At 36.7% G+C, this 19,787-nt stretch overlaps 1 protein-coding gene, 1 non-coding gene and 1 pseudogene across 2 annotated transcripts; 1 reads left to right on the top strand and 2 right to left on the bottom strand.

Annotated features, from left to right (window-relative positions):
* Positions 1 to 4,572: 4,572 nt before the first annotated feature.
* Positions 4,573 to 4,645, bottom strand: TRNAV-UAC (transfer RNA valine (anticodon UAC)). Its single transcript has one exon. It is a non-coding gene; the product is annotated as a tRNA-Val (tRNA).
* A 7,051-nt stretch (positions 4,646 to 11,696) lies between these two features.
* Positions 11,697 to 12,275, bottom strand: LOC149596298 (uncharacterized). Its single transcript, XM_089861342.1, has 2 exons — positions 12,095 to 12,275; positions 11,697 to 12,027 (listed from the first exon to the last, which is right to left on the bottom strand). The coding sequence occupies exons 1-2, from the start codon at positions 12,248 to 12,250 to the stop codon at positions 11,746 to 11,748; spliced, it is 438 nt and encodes a 145-aa protein (XP_089717468.1). The 5' UTR covers positions 12,251 to 12,275; the 3' UTR covers positions 11,697 to 11,745.
* Positions 12,276 to 13,491: 1,216 nt separating this feature from the next.
* On the top strand, positions 13,492 to 13,803 carry LOC149596297 (uncharacterized; annotated as a pseudogene).
* Positions 13,804 to 19,787: the final 5,984 nt, after the last annotated feature.

Raw genomic sequence — 19,787 nt, 5'->3', positions numbered from 1 at the left:
ACAACAAAGTTTCGCCGTAAAGCTCAGCGGATTCCCAATGAAATAGTTACCCCAATTTTTAGGCGCGATTTACGGGACAAATCGAATTATATTTAACAGATTTCCACTATGAAATCTGTCATTTCTATAAGGCAAAAATATTATGTTCTACTCTTGCATTTCTTTCAGTAAGATTATATCTTTTAAAATAAATCTAAATATTTAAGTCATAAATGCGTATTTTCGACCCTTCAAACATTTTGTAATCAAAAGGATATCCTCCCTATGAACCGAATTACCAATGGACATATCCCATTAGAGGCGGACTTCCAGCGAAAAGGGTTGTAGTGTACTGAAAACCGAGTATCGAGAATAACAACGGAGCGACCGTGCCGATTTTCGAATCCCCGCTGGGGAAAAAGTTTGAAGGGTTCTAGCTAACTGAAAGCCGTGCTATGCGGTTCTAGCGAACTGAATATAAACAAAAGACATACTTCTAAATTTTTTCCTCCAGAATTTTTGCCTCCCTCTGAAGCCAATTCTCTATTGTGTATCTTCAGTTCGCTCGAACCGCATTAAACGGCGATCAGTTAGCTAGAACCTTTCCGACTTTTGCCCCAGCAGGGATTCGAAAATCGGCACGGTCGCTCCATTGTTAGTCTCGATTCTCGGTTTTCAGTTCGCTCGAACCCTTTTCGCTGGAAGTTGGCCTTTAAGCCGAATTACCATTGGACAGAATCCAATTTAGCTGAATTTCCTTTGGACGGCAATCCCATTCAACCGAAATGTGCCAAAGTATATTTTCAAAATTTACGAAGTGACGTATTTTAAATCGAGGGGATTTATGTAGTAATCCCTTCGATTTGATAAGAATTTTAACGTGGTTCACCGGACTAGGCTAGAGTAATGAAGGTTAAGTTATGCACCGCTCCATTAAAGGATTTTGTTGTCATACTTATGGTTATTACGTTACTTATCGCACCTGAAATTGAAGTAATTTGATATGGTTCTGACACAATCCATAGAATATCCAAACGCGCTAATGACTTGTCCATTCCTAACTTCCATTTGCATTTGAGGAAAGATTTCTTCAACTCCGACTTTAACTCTATGACCAACACTTCTGATTTTCGAAATATCGTACATTTCAAAGTTTTAGCTAATGTGCTATGGTTAAAGATTACTTAGTACCGTTACGGAAAGCCTTCAACAATAAATAAGCAAAGTCGCTAAACGGAGTTTTATAAGGTTTCCGGCATGTTCGGTTTATGAATAATTAAATAGGAAAAAAATGGAATGATGTCCTAACAAACCGATCGAAGCAATAAAAGAACTTCATGAATAAATATTAAAGATATAGTTAGTTGCGTGTCAATTGATTTTTAACTTTTGATTAGAAAAATTTAGCTCGAATTGAATATAATAAAAGCTTTTGATCTATTATTCTTATCCCATGTATAAATTTTTGGTTATAACAATGATTTCATGACACCAAGAATCAAAAATGACACCCTTAGGAGGTTGCCCTGTTGCTCTATTTTTGGTTTCACATGTCACACATTACGCAGCAATTTAAATCGTGATCAAATGGACTATGGTAGTCGAAACGCTACATAAACAACAAGATAGTCTAGCCCATAATTAAGCCACATCATTTACGTTCTCTCGCTGTTCCTGCTTCAATAAATTTACTGCTAGTGAAATATCTCCTAGAAATTAGGGCTGCGCGAATAGTACTTTTTAAGGTATTCGTCGAATACCAAATAGCAGTGTTTTTGGGAGCCATCTCTCGGCTCGGAATAGGAAAATGACCAAATAATTTGACCAAATAGTGTGAAGTTCAAAAATTCGACCAAATTTAAATTTCTATAAAACTATTCTACCAAATTTCAAATTTATAAATAATGGGACACGGAAAGGTACTTTTGAACAGCTGAAAACTTATTTTTGAACGAATCAAAGGTTTTATTTTAATCAAAATTAGGTTAGTTGTCAATATATCCCTACTCGCTTTGCAATGTATGACCTCTTCCATGATACTATATTTTTTAATAGGTATACTATAGTGACATATTATTAGGAAGTTCAATATAGTTAGCTCCGCAGCGAGAAGTTGATAATAACCAGTACCCTTTAAGTTAAAACCTTTAACGTTTTGATCCTTGTCTATGAACTTCTAAAGACTGAGTGGCTATAGCCTCCTAGATCACGCGACTCGGTGAACGCGGGTAATACTTAACAATAGCCACGTCAGAATTTTAAGGGTGTGTCTGCCCAGTCGCGTCATCTATTAGGCTACGGTCCAGCGGACATTATCACAGCGCCCATAGGGATAGGAGCATAACATTTATGTTTCTATCTCTATGACAGCGCCCTCAAATTCACAAAATCAACAGAAAAATTCAAAAACTGGTTGCGAATACCAAATAATTTGGTCTATAGACTGTTAAAAACATTCACTTTCAAATGTTTTATCCGCTATAGAATAGTCGGTTTTTCGAAGCTCATTATTTGGTATTCTAGAATTTTGAAAATCATTATTCGATTCGTCGGTGCGAATAGTAAATGTCAATTTTGACCAAATTATTTGGTCCGACCAAATAGTAACGAATAGTCTGCACGGCCCTACTAGAAATACGGGGAGGGGATGATTTTTCTTTGGGTGCGAGGCAGCGTGATTATTCCAAATATTCTATATTGATCCTTCAACACGTACTTCCTTCAAATAACTGATTTCATGATCAAATGTTTTCGGAAATTGGAATTGTTCTTGATATAGCGTAGATATGTAATTCTTTCAATTTATCGATAGCAAGAAAATAAGTTGATTGAATTAAATAGTGACTACTAGCTGTTACCCACGGCGTCGCTCGCGTGTAATAAGAACTTCCATCAAAATGATACAAAGAATGGGTAGATTTTACTGATGACTAATATTTTTGTAGCAACCTAGGAGCGAATGCACTCGGCGTTGCCAGTCAGCCCGTCGGGACATTTTTTATTACTTTTCACGCGGAAATTATTCCATTATATAAAAACGTCTTGGTTTGGACCAAGGCCGAAAAAACAAACGATATGTGTGAGGTTTATCAATTGACTGAAGTTTCAGATATTGAAATTTTTTCTAGTTATTTTTATACACTCAATCCTTAATCATTATTTAATTCAATCAACTGATTTTACTGTTAATCGACCTAGTCCCTCTAAATTAATTTAAAAAATTGCATATCTACGCTTTTTCAAGAACAATTACATTTTCCGAAAACATTTTATCGTGAAATTAATTTATCATGTTGAGGATACAGTATTGAATATTTGAAATGTTCTACAGGATGTCTAAAAAAAGCAAGCGAACTTTGGCATAATGTAAAATGTAAATATTTGATCGTGGATGCCAAACAAGGGTGTTGCGCGAATTTATACATTTAATTTCGTATATCGAAATGCTACATTTCTATTGTCGCCTCTTTGATGGTAAAGTTGCACTGGAACTTCCTTTTCCGTACTTAAGTATTTCTTGGTCATAACTCAGTCTATGGTAATATTGGCTGAGTGTGTTGCGACGGCTCAGATGACTCATACACTGAAACCACTGGTGATTATAAAATGCCATATATTGGGAAAATAGAGGAAGGGAGAGGGTGTCGGAGTTAAATGTGACCTTCTTGGCATAACAAGTAATGAATGATGTGTTTAACCATATTATTTCCGCGGGAAATGAATATAACAAGTCTGAGAAGTATTTCTGTTTATGTGATCTTTACCCTTTACCTTACAGGATAAACTTTGTTGCTTTGTCTTAAGTAGACGACATTCACTCTAAACCGCAGTCTTATCAACAACTTAAAACAGATTTAAACTTCTTTTGGTGCAAACTTGAAAATTTGTCAAGCCAGCAACAATTAAAACTATGTCGGTCAAGATGCTCACAAGTTAGTGAGCATCGACACGAAATCCCTTCAAAATAATTAATTTCATGATAAAATGTTTTCGGAAAATGTAATTGTTCTTGAAAAAGCGTAGAAATGTAATTTTTTAAATTAATTTAGAGGGACTAGGTCGATTAACAGTAAAATTAGTTGATTGAATTAAATAATGATTAAGGATTGAGTGTATAAAAATAACTAGAAAAAATTTCAATATCTGAAACTTCAGACAATTGATAAACCTCACACATATCGTTTGTTTTTTCGGCCTTGGTCCAAACCAAGACGTTTTTATATAATATCTGTCGCTTCAGTCTTAATGTAATTAAATTTTGATTAATTTTGTTTTCTTTACCGCTTATTATTATGTCCAATTACGATGGTCAAAACATGTATCTAGCAGGGCCCGAACGTTGCACCTTCCGCGTATTAGGCGGACGAGATAACCACTACACTACACATACCTGGTAATGCTGAGATTCCTAAGAGATCTAGCTTATTATTATGTCCAATCACGATGGTCAAAACATGTATCTACCTGGGCTCGAACCCGGGACCTTCCGCGTGTAAAGCGGACGTGATAACCACTACACAATGAATACTTGGTTATTCTGAGTTTTCGAAGAGATCTAGCTTATTATTGTGTCCAATAACGATAGTCAAGTCATGTATCTACCAGGGCTCGAACCTGGGACCTTCCGAGTGTAAAGCGGACGTGATAACCACTACACCATAGATACTTAGTTATTATGAGTTTTCGAAGAGCTCTAGCATTATTATTATGTCCAATCACGATGGTCGAAACAAGTACTTCTGTAATTAACTAAAATTAACATACTTAGACTTAATTGTTTCTGATTAGACTAGCCGATCGCACACCCTGAATACTTAATTGTTAAATTAAGAGTATTCCGAAAAGTAACTTCGCTCTAGTTTTTCAGTTAGAGGTGGTTAAATATCACGAAAAACCCCATGTTAATCTCCATAGGAAAATTGGTAAAAGCATGTGAATTTTGCTTTAACGTTACAAAAGAGTATGAAGTCATATCTACAAGGGCCTACCGGCCCTGTAGAATAAAGAAGGGTTTTTAAGTTTTTGGCCGCCATTTAAAAAGATGGCAACAAATCGAACCCAAAAGACCATTCAGTCCGTCTATAGGTTAAAGGAAACCCGTGTACTAAATATCTGTGAAATCGGTTGAAACGCGCGGACTTTCTGTTGCATAGAGAAGAGTTTTTACATTTCTGGGCGCCATTTTTTAAGATGGCGGCGTATTGGAAAAATCTTTCTTAGTACGTGCCTACTAGTTATGAGTAGCGTTCCTGCAAATGTTTAGCCTTCTAGGGCAAGCGGTTTGGGCTGGGTGTAGATTATCAGTCAGTCAGTCAGTCAGGACTTTGATTTATATAGATATAGAAGGATTAAATTTTTAGAAATAATTAAAGGAAAAATGCATAGACCGTCCATAAACTACGTCACGCGAAAAAAAGCATTTTCTGACCCCCCGTCCCCCCCAGATCACGCTTCGTCACGCTTTTCTCAGACCACTCCCCTAAAACCACGTCACATTTCTTTAACCCCCCCCCCCCCTCCGCACTATGATTTGTCTTAGTTTACAAATTTAATTTGATTAATTTCTTGAGTGATATGCCGCCCTCTCAGAAATATTTTGCTCGGCTGAAAATTCAAGTTCTCTTCCGTTTTAAGCTTTTTCCCTCTGATTGACCTTTAGAATTTAAATGTCTGGATGTGCTTTTTATAAGCTTCAAAAAAGTTCCATAAAGCTTAGTTAAAGGGGCACACTTTTTATGTTTCGACACTGTCACCGAAAACAGACTAATCGAGCTTAAGATTTGGAAAATTTGCCAAAGAATCGAAACCATTTCAATGGCAGGGGGATTTGATTCATCCTCACAAATAATAGGGGCAAATAAACAGAGACATAAGAGAGTTTACGCTGTTTATTTTAAATGCGCTATTCAAATTGGCTATATAAAGGTGTAAATAGTAGATAATTGCTTAAATTTTCTACTATTTAAGCGATGATGGAATAACAATTTTGGTAAATTATTGTAACGGTGGACTATGGAATGTTGTCTTTCTTCTTCTATAACATAAGAGAGCCAATCGGCCTCTTACTGACTTCGTAACAAAATCAATGCTAAATGTGACGTCACGCATCGAAGAACACCTCCCTCCCCCTTGTCACGGACCGTCACAAATTCAGAAACCCCCTCCCCCATAAGATTGTGACGTAGTTTATGGGCGGTCCCAAAGATACCGATAGACCTATGGGCATAGTCGTCAAAGAACGAGTCAAAACAATACTCGCCCGCTCGGAGTCAGGGCCAGAAATAAGCAAAGGACACTGGACATTGTCCAATAAAACTATAAAATGTTACAAATTTTTTTTTTAAATACTAAGGGGGTCACTGGACTGGGTTTGGATAACTTGACTATGGAGATGCGACACTATTTTTTCTACACTTCAGTGGACAATGTCCTATAAATTTCCAGTCATACAGGGCACTGGACGCATGTCCTATAACAAATTTTTCTGATTTCCGGCCCTGCTCGGAGTCTTAAATTATCTACAGCTCACTCAGTTCATCATGGACCACACCTATATTGGAGGAGGCCAGGGTTAATAATCAGCGCGCTCGCAACACTACAACTATCTTTGCAACCCTCTCGCAACAAGTGTCTGTAGGCGAGTTAGTGTAGTATTGGGCTGTCGTTTGGAATGTCCGTGGTTTAAATCTCGGTGGTCCGGTAGAGGAGAAAAAATTAAAATTAGGAAAAAAATATAGGAGCCAGCTGTGAGAAATACAAATACTATTTACTAGTTGGGAAACCAAAATAAAAACCTCTCCTAGTCGCGAATGCAATTAAGAGGTTTTCCTTAAATAATTAAATAAACATAATTGGTATTAATTATTTTAATCGCCATTAATTTACCTTTATTCTAGTTAAATCGTTTTAAGAAACTTTATTCCTAAAATCATTTTAAACATAGCTATTGTTGACGTTTGAATTTAAGCGTATGCCTCCAACAATTTTTGGAAATTTAAGGCTCATAAAGCCAGTGATCGTCATAAGAAAACCCTTTGGGGGAAGCCCTGCCATTAGGAGGCTAGACGTGTCTCGTAACCCGATCGCCGCGTATTTCTTAATCCTAACGATGGGAGTAGAAGCCAAAAATTGCTTTCTGCGAACACGTTTGCTCCGTTTTACCAACTGAAAACGCGGTGACAGACACAGAGACGTCCAGTGTAATACCTCTCCGTGACGTCATCGTCACGCGGATAGGTAAAATTGACTAACGTAACATCTTATTCTTCTTCTACACACCAGGTTAAACAAATAGCCTATCGTATACATATATATGCGATATGGCTAAATATATTTGATTATGCACGTTGGCTGTAGACGTAGTCGATAATAAAAGCAAATTGGCAATTGCGAAAAAAAATTAGGTTCCAACTGAAAAGTACTAGGTACAAAAGTAGCGAAAGTGAATAATTAGTTTACCCAATTACATCTCCGGGGAAAAATACAACGATTTCAATAAAATCGATGGAATTGAACATATTTTCGCTTTGAGTTTGTTCTGCTTCAAGGCTAATTCGGACCCAGTATTGAAATTGCTAATCAAAGTTGGAGTGCAATCAGTGCACTCCTATCATAAAATCAAAATTAAGTCAAACGCAAATAAAATTTACATAATAATACAGTACGTACAAGAAATCATTTTCTCTAACCATGAGTTCATAAGATGTGTTCTATAAGTTTGTCACTGGTTACTGAGAGCTTGTTATGAAGTGACGTAGGTCATAGATTCTTGTAAAGCGACGCCTGGTGAGGCGCTGCTGTCAAAAGCTTAGTACAGAGTAAATAGGAAGATATACTGCAAATTGCAAAACCGAGTGTAGTCAATGCTAGCGTTGTTCTGGAACTAGCTCTCAGTAAGTCTCTAGCATTACGAAGTATAGGTTGTGTCATCCTACTTATGGAACATATCTTATAAACTTATACTCTAACCAAAAGCAATGATTTGGTCATTTCTAAATAAACACCGACCCTGTTTGAAATTATTCACGATATGAGAGGGGGGATATTGAGGAGAGAGTGACAAAAGCTCTACGCAGAAAAATGGGTAATGATTTTTGGGATGTGGTGCACTCCTGTAAGCCCAGGGCTCCCTCACTCTCGCGTTGGCGGAATTTTCGCCATATTGGAAAATGGCGCCAAAAATAAAGACAAATGCCAATAACTCTGCTTCTACTTACCCGATTCACAAGTCACGCAAGCCCTTTTCTTCAATTTGTCGGTGCCCAATGTGCGCCGCCGCCAAGAGAAAGGATGCTTCTTTAAAAAAATTGCTCGTGGATTGGAATTAATTAAAAACAAAGGAATTTAGAAAGCTTCCTTAGGGTTTATTTTTAATTTCAGTTTAACATATTTAGAAACAACTTATTCTACGTGTACCTTAATATAGCCAGGTACCGCCCCATATATTATGTCCGCGCACGAAATAAATTTAAAATGGATAATGATTAAAATATCACATTTATCACTTCGCGATATATACTAATAATATTAATAAGCGAGTTAAACGCTTAACCCAAACCAAAATAGACAAGGCCTTAGAACTAATTAAAATTAATGAGCAAAATCATTCGAATAAATATTTATAGAAAGAATTTTTAATTTCTTTTTGCCGAAGCAAACAGGCAATTTGCTGTACCAGGAATACATATATTTCTTGTGCTTCTGCTTGGAATCATTAATAGGCTATGTTCTGGGTCTATCTGCTTGAATAACAGGTGAAGAGGTGTAGAAATCGCCACCCCTGACGTCACGCATAATGTATTTGAACTAAAAAACCATGTGATACTGACATAGCCCAGCGGTGTCCTCCCATTGGATCGAATCCCATTCGACCAAATTGCCACTCGACCGATTTGTCTGAAATATGATTTGAAACAAATGTCTATGTAAAACATCTTCTCTCAGTGTGGTTCTCTGATTCTCCATCACGTTTTACTGCTGACGTTTCATTTCCTTTTTGTGGCTTTTAGTAATCCTTCGAAGCACAAAACAGCCGATGAAATTGAAATTCCAATCAACAAAATGTAGATTTCAAGAATAATATTTTCCAAAGTCAGAGGTTTAACAGCTTCTTCCTCACGGCCGTGTTTAGGTACGAACATATTGGGTGTTTTGTAATTACATTTAAACCGGGCAAGTTTAATTATTGGTGGAATTAAATCGGCACTGCTAAACCATGACGCTCTGCAAAACAAATGTTAAATTGTTGATGATTTCCGTGAAGTACAGGTCACAACCTAGGGTAGGAGTAATCAATTCATAGCTTAGATCGTCATTTAAGTGGCGACATGAAATATTGCAAGAAATTGGAGAAATAACAAGTTTGCTAATAATTAAGAAATTTTGAGATATATATTAAATATGCAAAGAATTCGAAATATCAGAGGAAATGGCGAAATAACAAATACCACTAGTGTTTCTAAAAATTGCACAGATAAAGGCGAGGTTGAATTTATTCCCTTCAGAGTAAATCCAGTTCCATCAGCTAGAGCCTACCTTGCTGCATAATGTTTTCCTGCGCAAACTAGCTTTAGCCGCGTAGCTCTAGGATTCCGTTATATAGTTCCACTCCTATTCCTCATAGTTTATTTACTAGGTTTTTTAATAGTGAATATTGCAATAGAGTTAAGGTCTCCCTATTCCTTTATTGAAGAAACATCGTTGACGAAGCTGTGTTTTATATGTATGTAAGAGCTATTTTACAGTATATTTTCGTTCATGGTGGCTTGAAAAATTATTAATAAATTCCTTTGTTAGCAAAGCTAGGAATATGTAAAAGTTAAATGGACAAAATTGATTCTCTGATGTAACAGACATTCGATTTTTCAGAATTAAAGATATGATTATAAAACTTAAGTTATATGAAAGAAATTCTTACTTTCGTTTCTTAACCAAAATACCAATTTCTGAAATTATATTTCATAAAATCCGTGGATTATTGAATTGTAAGTTTTATAATCCCTTATTTCAATTAACAGTGATGTGTATATATCTACTTGAATATGAAAATAAACTTATTATTTTTTTTAGAATACCAAGTATTAACAACTATTGAAAAGTAATATTGGCAAAAGTTCTTAGGTAGGAGCTTTATATATAAATCGAAATTACTATTCCTTTAAAGATCCATGAGGAACACAATTTCTTTCTAGAACTGAAACGGAGAGCAAAGGTACAGTGCAAATAATGTTTGTAAATTGAAAAAACACAAGATAAGTCTTTTTGAAATAACTGATAATTTAAATTAAGGTCTATAAAACTAAGAAGGAACTTAATATAGTCATGAGTTAATAACATGTTAGCTCCCTATAAGTTACTCAGGCAATTCATTTTTATACTCCAGCGTTTTCTCCCGCGCCGCCGGCTTCCCAATTATATGCGACGCTCTGCGGCTGCCATGTGAACGAAAATCTTATTTACTCTTCATTCCGGTTTTTCCCCGGAAGCGCGTGTAGTGGAAGCTAGCCAATGATATCGGAGCTATTTAAGCAGCCGAATATTTCGCTCAGTAGCCTCGGTTAAGAAAACAGTTAAGAAATCAGTGGATTGGATTTAGCTCAGTTGTATAATTTTCTGGTTTCCAGTCACAATAACAACTCTTATCTTTAGCATTCTTGATCAATATCGGTAAATTGCATTGAGTTCCTGCATTTTTTTTGTCTCAGTACTGACACAAACGCCATGATTTAATGTTAAATTGTTAAAACATAAACATTCACGACTAAAACACTCCCTTGGTGAAAAAGCAGCCGACGACTCGAGGTCGAGGACCCGTACGAGCGGGACTTTTTTTTCGACAAGAGAGAGCGCAACATTCGGATTTTTTTCCCGCGCGGGCGAAATGAGAAGAAATCGCTGGATATATTACGCCTATGGAGCCTGAGTAACTTATAGGGAGCTAACATATTATTCACTCATGATATAGTAAATTCCTTCTTGATAAAACTAATAATGTTAATATCTGTTACTTCAGCGACTATATTTTGTTCAATGATCTGTTACGGTAAAGTGTTAAAGTTACAGTTTTGAAAACAACAAAAATCAGAGATACCGATCCCACTGTAAGGGAAATTTCTAAAAAAGGCTTAGGATTTTTTAAAACTTTATTAACGAAGTTACCTTGTTTAGCAAGCACGAGGCTAGGCACCTTGTTTTTCAACCTGAACGAAAATTGGTCAAAATATCTCTTAATGTGCTAACTTGGTAGAGCATCAATGTTTTTGCCATATTTTGAAAGTTAATCAAAATACTCAGACTAAAATTGTTCTTAATGAAACTTCAGAAGTTTAACCTTCATACATATTGTTAATTTACAAGTATTCCTAAACTTCGCTGTAGTTATTGGATGGAGTGGACCACAAAAACCCAACGCTTTTTCTAGGGGAAATCTGGCGAAAAACTGTGATTTTGTTTTTTTTTAACCATACGGGCGGGTGTCAAATCTTACCAAAAAGGGTCTAACAACCCTTAAGGGTATACCTCTGTGTATTTCACAGGGATCTGCGAGCTCGACCACGCTCCCATGCTTTACAGAGAGCTCATTTATGTGAAAACGTAGTTAATTCTTATCAGGTCTCTCACGCGAATATTATAGTTGGCGTGCTTGTCTGTTCAATAAAATTGGTTAGCCGAATATTCACATTTGATTAAATTTTTAGAATGGAAACGAACCCCTCATTGCAAGATTAAAAAAATTATGTTTGACATTTGAATTGTCTAAAAGGTTTCTTACAAAGTTATGATTAAATCGGACAATCGTTTATCACACCCTTTTCTGTATGGAACCGCCCTGAAGAAGGAAAGAAATGGATTTTCAGAGGCGTAAAAGGAAAACGGTAGCTCTTCAATAAATATCGGAATTTGCTCTTTCGTCATGATATCGGGTGTTAGAAGAGCTGAACGTCCTTGGTGACATTCTTCTAAAACTTGTTCGTGTTCATATATTAAATCCAATGATTTCATAAAGGTAATTCTTTTGTATATTTCCCTCATCATGTGGTCATCTGTTCTCTTTTCAAGTCAAGAACATTATCATATATATATAAACAAAACTAATATATGAGGCCTATACACCTACCTCGAAATTGTAGCGAACCTTTCCCATATCTAGTGACACTAAGTGTAATTGTTTACTAAAGTAGACGTCTTCTAAAGTTTCGATTCTTTTAATATCCGGCGGAATGGTCACTTTGGATAAAAGAAGATTTTCAAAAAATGTTAACATCAAGAACATTCCGAGGATCCAACTGAAAAGCAATATTCCGAATCCAAACTTAATTTTATTGAATGACACCGAATCTGAACGAAAGGAAAATTAAATTATAAATATGGCGTTCATAAATTATTTCGCCTAGATATGCATATTTCACATTGCAATTCGTATTTAAATTACATGAAAGAAAAATTTCAAATCAAGGGTCACATCCTTTATATCCAAGGTCAAAGATGTCGATTTTTAACTTCACAACAAACAAATAAGGGAAATTTTAAAGCTGGAAAATCAGAAAAATTCCAATTCCGTGCCAAATAAAATTACTTGAAACCAAATTAAAATCCGTTTAAAATTTTGAATCAGAATGTCTTGGGCTCTAAAAGTCAAGTCACTTTATACATAGTTTTCATATAAGAGAGAGAGAGAGCCTTTTACCCCTAAATTTATTCCCCCTTCTCTCCCCCGTGTCGGGCTGAAAAATATTCTGCGAGCCAACGCTAGCAAACGAATTTTCAGTATAACGTTGATTTTCCCATAGAACTTGGGATAATATTAGGGTTTGAGGATTCAAATTGTTATTTATGGTCGATTGCTTACTTCTCACTGTAATTTCAAAAATCGGTCAGATAAGAGTTTGTCAATATCATTTTTTGGATTACCAAATAGCCCTGGTCCATATTGAAATAACACCGCTGCTACGGCGGTCGCTCATTCTCCGAGGCGAAAGCTAGCGCCATTTTCAAAGGTGCAATGCTGCCAGAAACGTATCCCTATTACTTTTCGGACTGATTGTCGTTGGCTGCTATTCATTCTGTTTTCAGACACTGAATATACGAAAAGATTAATTTTCGTTTATAGAAACTTTAATTGGCTTAATTTCAGTACTATTTAATCAAATTGGAAGCCTCAATTTCTATTGAAGAAAGTATAGTAAAATTCTAAAGATAGACGCTGCCATTTTATAATTGTGCCATCAAGTTCTCTCAATTTTGAAGCAGACGACAATCAGTTACAGAACCACGGCCCAGCCGTTCAAGGACGTGATTAAGTTAGCCATGCTAAAAAAACCCTCTCTCCATATTTGGCGGCTGATCACGTGATATTATTCCCGCGTAAAACGCCACAAGATTAATGAGAACTCTGCGGCGCTACCAACCCCCAAATTCCAACGCTTGTCGGGACGTGCGGTTCCCCCCACCACGGAAAGCAACCCCAATGGATTAATCTCGCTTTATAGTTCAGAAACGGTTTCAATAGCTCCGATGGAAAGACATGCCATTACCACTGAAATAGCTTTCGCCATACCGGACTCTTACGTGGGCATTGTCACGGGCCTACAAGAACTACTCGAACAAGACCTCCACATCGGGGGCGGCATCATTGATCCGGACTACCGAGGTCCAGTCAAGGTCATCTTCTTCAATCTCACGGACAAACATTACCACGTCACCCCAGGAATGCCAATCGCCAGACTTCTTCTAGCCCCCACCTACTCCCGAGTGGTGGAGGAGGCTACCGCACTCTCCAGTACTGATCGCGCGGCGCAAGGGTTCGGGTCCACTGGACTCCAGTGACCAAACTACGGCACGAGTTTCTGTTGCATTTTCCGTAACCCCAACGGACTACCGCATTCCAAGGGTCAAGTAATAAAAAATAAAAAAAGTTGTACATTCTACATGCTGTAAATACACTCTTTGAAATGGATCTCTATCTCCCCTATTTTTACCTCTCCGTGTGACGTAGTCCAGGAGAGGTTCTGTAACGGCCGTGTCTGTGTGTGTGTCTGTCTGTGTGTCTGTGTGTGTGTCTGTGTGTCTGTCTGTCTGTTGTTACACCCACGTGACCGCGTTCGCAGTTTGCGTATCGGAGCAAACGTGTTCGCCATTTCCGAACTGCTTTCACAGTCACGGAAATGGCTCCTCTACTTGAGTTCTCACACCACCATCTTCTGGTCTTTGTCCATCCCACACGGACACCAGTCTGTACATACTGGCTTCTAATCACCACCATCTTCTGGTCTTTGTCCATCCCACACGGACACCAGTCTGTACATACTGGCTTCTAATCACCACCATCTTCTGTTCTTTGTCAGTCCCAACATTGACACCAGTCTGCACTTACACTGGCTTCTAACACCACCATCCACTGGTCTTCCGTCTATTCCACATAGACACCAATCTGTATCATTGGCTTCTACTCTATTATCATCGTTTGGTTTTAGGATATACGCGGCGATCAGCTAGGGTTACGAGAAACGTCTAGCCTCCCTAAGGTGGGATCGCCACCAAAGGTTTTCGCAATTGCGCTTTTTCCTTACTATTATAATGGAAACGAATCGTATATATACCCCAAATTTGAAAAAAGCGGGCAAGAGGGGTACCCTTCACTTTAAACGTCAATATTAGCAAAGTTTGAGAAGATAATAGGTATAACTTTATTTTAAACGATTTAACTATTATTAATGTTAATTATTGAAGATTAAAATAATTAAAAATAATTATATTTATTTAAATATTAAAGATAAACCTCTCGTGCAAAGAGTGAGATTATCATTGCCTCCTATATCTACCAAGGCCCGTGCATGCAATATATTTCCTTCATTGCCTCCTATATCTATCAAGGCCCGTGCATTGTGATATATTTCATTCATTGCCTCCTATATCTATCAAGGCCCGTGCATTGCGATATATTTTTCAAAACAACAACAAAAATGGGAAACCCCAACTCAGAAACATAATAACGTTTTTATTGGATACTTAAGTTTATATAATCTTCTTGACACGGAGAGGTAATATTTTGGTTTTCCCAACTTGTTGTATCTTCCCTTGCATGACGGGCCAGCGGACCACCGTTCCGAACGGCCCAGGATTAATTAAATAAATAAACTCTGCGGCGCTCAAATGGACCAATACTGTATCGTAACCACTATGGCGCTAAAATTTAAGGGCTTTCAAAAAGGAGACAGCAGGTTAAGGCCCTTCATCGAGAATATTTTTTTAGTTAAGATTTTCTGGTACAAAAGTGCGGGGCTTAAATTAACACTGCAACGACGTAAATGGCCTAGGCTTTGGCTAATTTAATATCATAACATAGCAGGGAAACCTTCAACTTGGGAAGAAGAAACCCACCCTAACTCCTCTTAGGACATATAGAAAGCACTTGTACTTCAGAATATTCCTTTAATTCATCATCCTTAACTCGATTAACCAATATTTGCTTATATTGCTGCCTGGTTGGTACCATATCGTCAATAACTAATCGCTCCCAACTTTTTTACGATGCTTGGCTGATGAAACGTTAATATACCGCGCACGCTTAGATGACACTTATTTTAAATGAGGCACAAGCCATTTAATTAATTTTTCAGTCAAAAACTGATTTTCCAAAATTGAGACACCTAAATCAATTAAAAATAATATTGCATCCACATGAGAATATGATTCTCCCAGCCCGGCCATACAAGAACAGTTGACTGTAAATATTTATTTTGCAATCATCCAATTACACAAATAATCTTCATTCTCTTTTTGAGAAAGCTTTACCTTCAAAGTAATCAAAATAAATTCTAGTTTCACGTAAAAGTTACCAACTAAAATCACCTCTTTATTTAACGAGGACCTCATTTTAGCATTTCACACTTACCTTTCCTGTTACAATTATTTTTTTTTAACTAGAATTGTATTTATATTGCCACTTGTTATTAAAGTATGGGATCCTATTATTTTGTGACTTTTACCTCATCTAATGTCATGGAGTTTATCGTGTAAATGATACATAGAAATATTTGGGAGCTCAACCCTTCTGATAACTTTTTTTATAAATTATTTTCGGTTCATGAAGAAGCGAATCGAAATAGCCTTTTTAAAAATAGTTTTGGCACTTTTGAACTCATTTTTAAACTAAAATTCAGTCATTAACATAGGAAGAATCAACAGTATACTGAAAAATCGTCTGCTAGCTTTGACTCACAAAAACTCATACAGTCCAGCACCGTGGATACACCGGGGAATGAATTCAAGGGTAAAAGGCGGTCTCCTACTTTCATGAAAATTATGTATTTCCTAGTTCTAAGGTGTTTGGTTTTCTTTTTTTATTGTTCAGTATTAAGTTCCGAAAGGAAGATAAAGTACAGAGTGACTCTTGCTAAAAATTTAGGAATTATCTTCTATAAACTAAGAATTATTTACCTTGACCGAAAAGCAGAGTTATTGTCTGAAAAAGCTTGTTTAATAATGTATCCAGTATACTTTCCCCATTGTTTTCCTCCAAGTAACGGGTGAGATAAGTGTACACTAATACGAAGAACACGAACAAAATGGCGAATATGGTCCACACCTAAACCATAATGTCAAAGTCTATTAGGTAAGATCATTGTAGGTAATGAGAAATTAAGCTCATAATTAAGGCAACATTTCGTCATTTAAGTATAGTTATTGAACAATTATTTAAATTTAAACATTTTTCCTTTAAATTTATATACTTCGACACTAGTAAATTTGACTTCAAATGGAATTAATTATAGTAAAGTAACAATATAAACTTCAATCTGATTTACTTCTTTCAAAAATGTAATTTTTATGTGTCACTGAATGGTGTATATGTTTTTCGTCAAACTGAGTTGAAAGTGTTGAAAAACATGGGGGTCTACAGCATTAAGATACGGATATTTGTGCTCCCAACTCCCTAGCATTATTAACCCTCCATCGCATTTGATGGTAATGGTTTCGTAACCAGTGAAGCTTTTGTTGGGTCCATTATTGGGAAATATGCTGTGAAGCAGTCTCGTCAGAAATAAGTACTTTTATCAAAATGAATGGATCGGCTTCAATTAGTCCACTCATGGTAAGTGAAAGGCTTAGTGCAACTTCTTCTCTCACCCGCATAGGGATTGGTTTCAAAACGTGCTAGGACGTCCTTTTCTCATTACAAACTACAGTATCTTCTACGTTCACGATCATGCAAGACGAAACAACTGAAATCACTATGGTTGTTGCCAATGTCGGCATTGTGGTAAATGTTTGATTGTTTGGCATGAAGCACGGTCGCTTGAGGAACGTTACCGTGACATTCACCCAAAATATACGTCTTGTCCAATTTGTCCTGGTTGGAGGAGGCTAGAATTTTGATACGACACGAGACAAACTACTGTAATTCGAACTTAGCTGCTACACTACAGACCCTGTAAAGGGAACTTAAAACCATACTGTTGAGTGTACAAAGATTGCCGTTTTGAGCAGATCATGATGGTTATTGAGGAGAAGTTCAAATTAACACGTGACACCGCTGAATGTTTGGACCTCCAATTCCGTTATCCGATAGGTCCAAACATTTACCATCGTGGTTTTTCGGCTCAATGTTGCGGTATTGCCGGCCATTACTGATACATTTCTATTAAAACGGCTGTTTGAAAGGCAATAATACTGTGAAAACCATAGTACTAAAGGTTGGCCAATATTAAAACACCAGGCTGTAACCTCGTACTTTGGACTAAAAAAGCAATTCATAAAAGTTGCTTTAGAAATATCTTTGGAGCAGAAGGTCCAAACTGTCTGTGGCACCTAGAGGAAATGGTGTTGCTTAATCAAAAATGCTCGTCGTAACGTAGCAGCTAAGATAAAATTACTTTAGTTAATCTCGTGTCTTAGCAAAATGTCACCCTATTCCAAGAAGGAAAAATTTAACATGATTATTACGACAATTACAAGGCAGGAAACAGAAAATAGATTGTATGTTTAGGTCGCACAATTAAATCCTAACCTTACACCTAAAGTCAAACCTGACAGACTGTCAAAAGTTCAGAACCGACCACGTGCTTTCAGCTCCTAAGGATAAACGTTTTACCCTATTTGTTGTGCAATAGCGGATCACACTCAGGCGTATGGAAAGTATTTTTACTCCTATTCAATAGGATATCCTCGTAGAGCTTTCTACACATGTGGATTTCCGGCATGGTATATGTAAGTGAATAGGCTCTGAAAACGGCGGGCATAGCGCAGTGCGTTTTATCTAAGCGAAGGGGATGACATTTTCACGTCCTTCTTATAAATATCTCGCAGTACTGGTTTATATCTCCGGGACCTTTTATATGACATATTGTATATTTTTGGTTATTCTAGATGGAATGTGTCAGCTTTATGTAAATGTTATATTTTAAACATGATGTGATTAAAACGATTTACAAACTAACTGGGGCCTCACATATTTGTATGAGAAAGGAGTTCAGGAGGTTGGAAAAATCGCAATTTTTAAAAAAAATAGATATAGGAATATGCTAGAAAATGTTTTTTAAATCAAAATTTTATCCGACATCGTTGAGCGTGATAGATACCTTTTGAAAAAATATTCCCTTTCTCTAATATGATCAACTCTTGACTTTAGAAGGGGTAAAACTTTAATTTCATGTGTGCCAAAAAAAGGGATCTTTCGAAAAAAAATTGAATCGTCATCGCCGGTCACAAAAATTGCAAAAGCCTATAAGCCTTCACTCATAAATATGTGTCTAACGTTTCCATAGCTTTGACCATAAATTTTATGACTATCGCGCAGTTTAAACTAAGCAGATGAACGAAAAAGCGGTTAACCAATCATAAGCCTCTAACCTTAGAAAACCTTTTTTATGCTAGACCAATCGGCAAAGGACCTAGTACTATTTTCTACATCAGACATTGAATCGACCTTGCCATAGACCACCGAACCGGCAAGCACCTAATTCGATTTTGCGGTATCGTTTGGTAGTCACTTAAAAGTTTTCAACGTTCAAAGGTTAAGTTTTTAAAAATTTCGAGTCATTTCAAAAGTTTTCAACTAAAAATTATATATATTTTTTCTAATTTAATCGAAAAATATTAGACTAAACAAGTGGGGTAGACCAAAATTATACCTCTCCTAGTCAAGATGAGGACCACCTACAAACTTCTTTATGTAGATTTGAAATTATAGCTCTTTAGTAATAAATAATTGCAGAAGTTAAAACTAGTGAACTATTCAAAACAAAGAATTTACAGTTAAGCAGAAGAAATTTTCGTCCAATTAAGGCATGTCTTGTTGCCAAGGCACTCATCCAATGGTTAGAACAGGAAGTAAGAGGATAAATTTTGGCAAGATATTCCCATGTGAATTGGTAAAGGCTCAATTGTCTACACTCTCTGTTCAAACCTAGACTTTCAGCTGGGTTGGCGTGTAAACACTATCCTCTCGTTTCACCAAAACAATATTCTTAGTTTGTCATCTAGCGAAAGTGCGAAATTCTTGGCCTACACGTAAGAAATTTGTATGTTAGCGAGGTGAGGACGCAAGGTTGGAAAAACCCAATGTGGACGGTAACACCATCTTAAAAACAAGCAAAGCGAGGATACACAGGCGCAAAATGATTAAGTCTGGACAACCCTTTATGTCAACAAAGATTTGATACTCGACCATTGATTTTCTCCATTTAAATCAAAGTAGCAATATTTTGAAAAAAAAGGTTGATTACCTACTCATCCGAATTAGATTTAGTGAATACTTTTCAAATATGAATCGACCCCAAGGAATCCGAAAATCACATTTAAGATCCCCG

Source organism: Phalangium opilio, unplaced genomic scaffold (assembly GCF_054372755.1).
Source record: "Phalangium opilio isolate 3A_F unplaced genomic scaffold, DU_Popi_V2 ptg000390l_1, whole genome shotgun sequence".
Lineage (NCBI taxonomy): Eukaryota > Metazoa > Arthropoda > Arachnida > Opiliones > Phalangiidae > Phalangium > Phalangium opilio.
Note: the sequence above shows the minus strand (reverse complement) of the source record. Positions and strands in the feature narration are given on the sequence as shown.

Excerpts from the sequence above, each read along its gene's own strand:
- LOC149596298 (XM_089861342.1), bottom strand. The coding sequence starts at position 12,250 with ATGTTCTTGATGTTAACATTTTTTGAAAATCTTCTTTTATCCAAAGTG. Across the intron at positions 12,028-12,094 it reads AGGTTCGCTACAATTTCGAG|AGAACAGATGACCACATGAT; the intron begins GTAGGTGTATAG and ends TGACTTGAAAAG.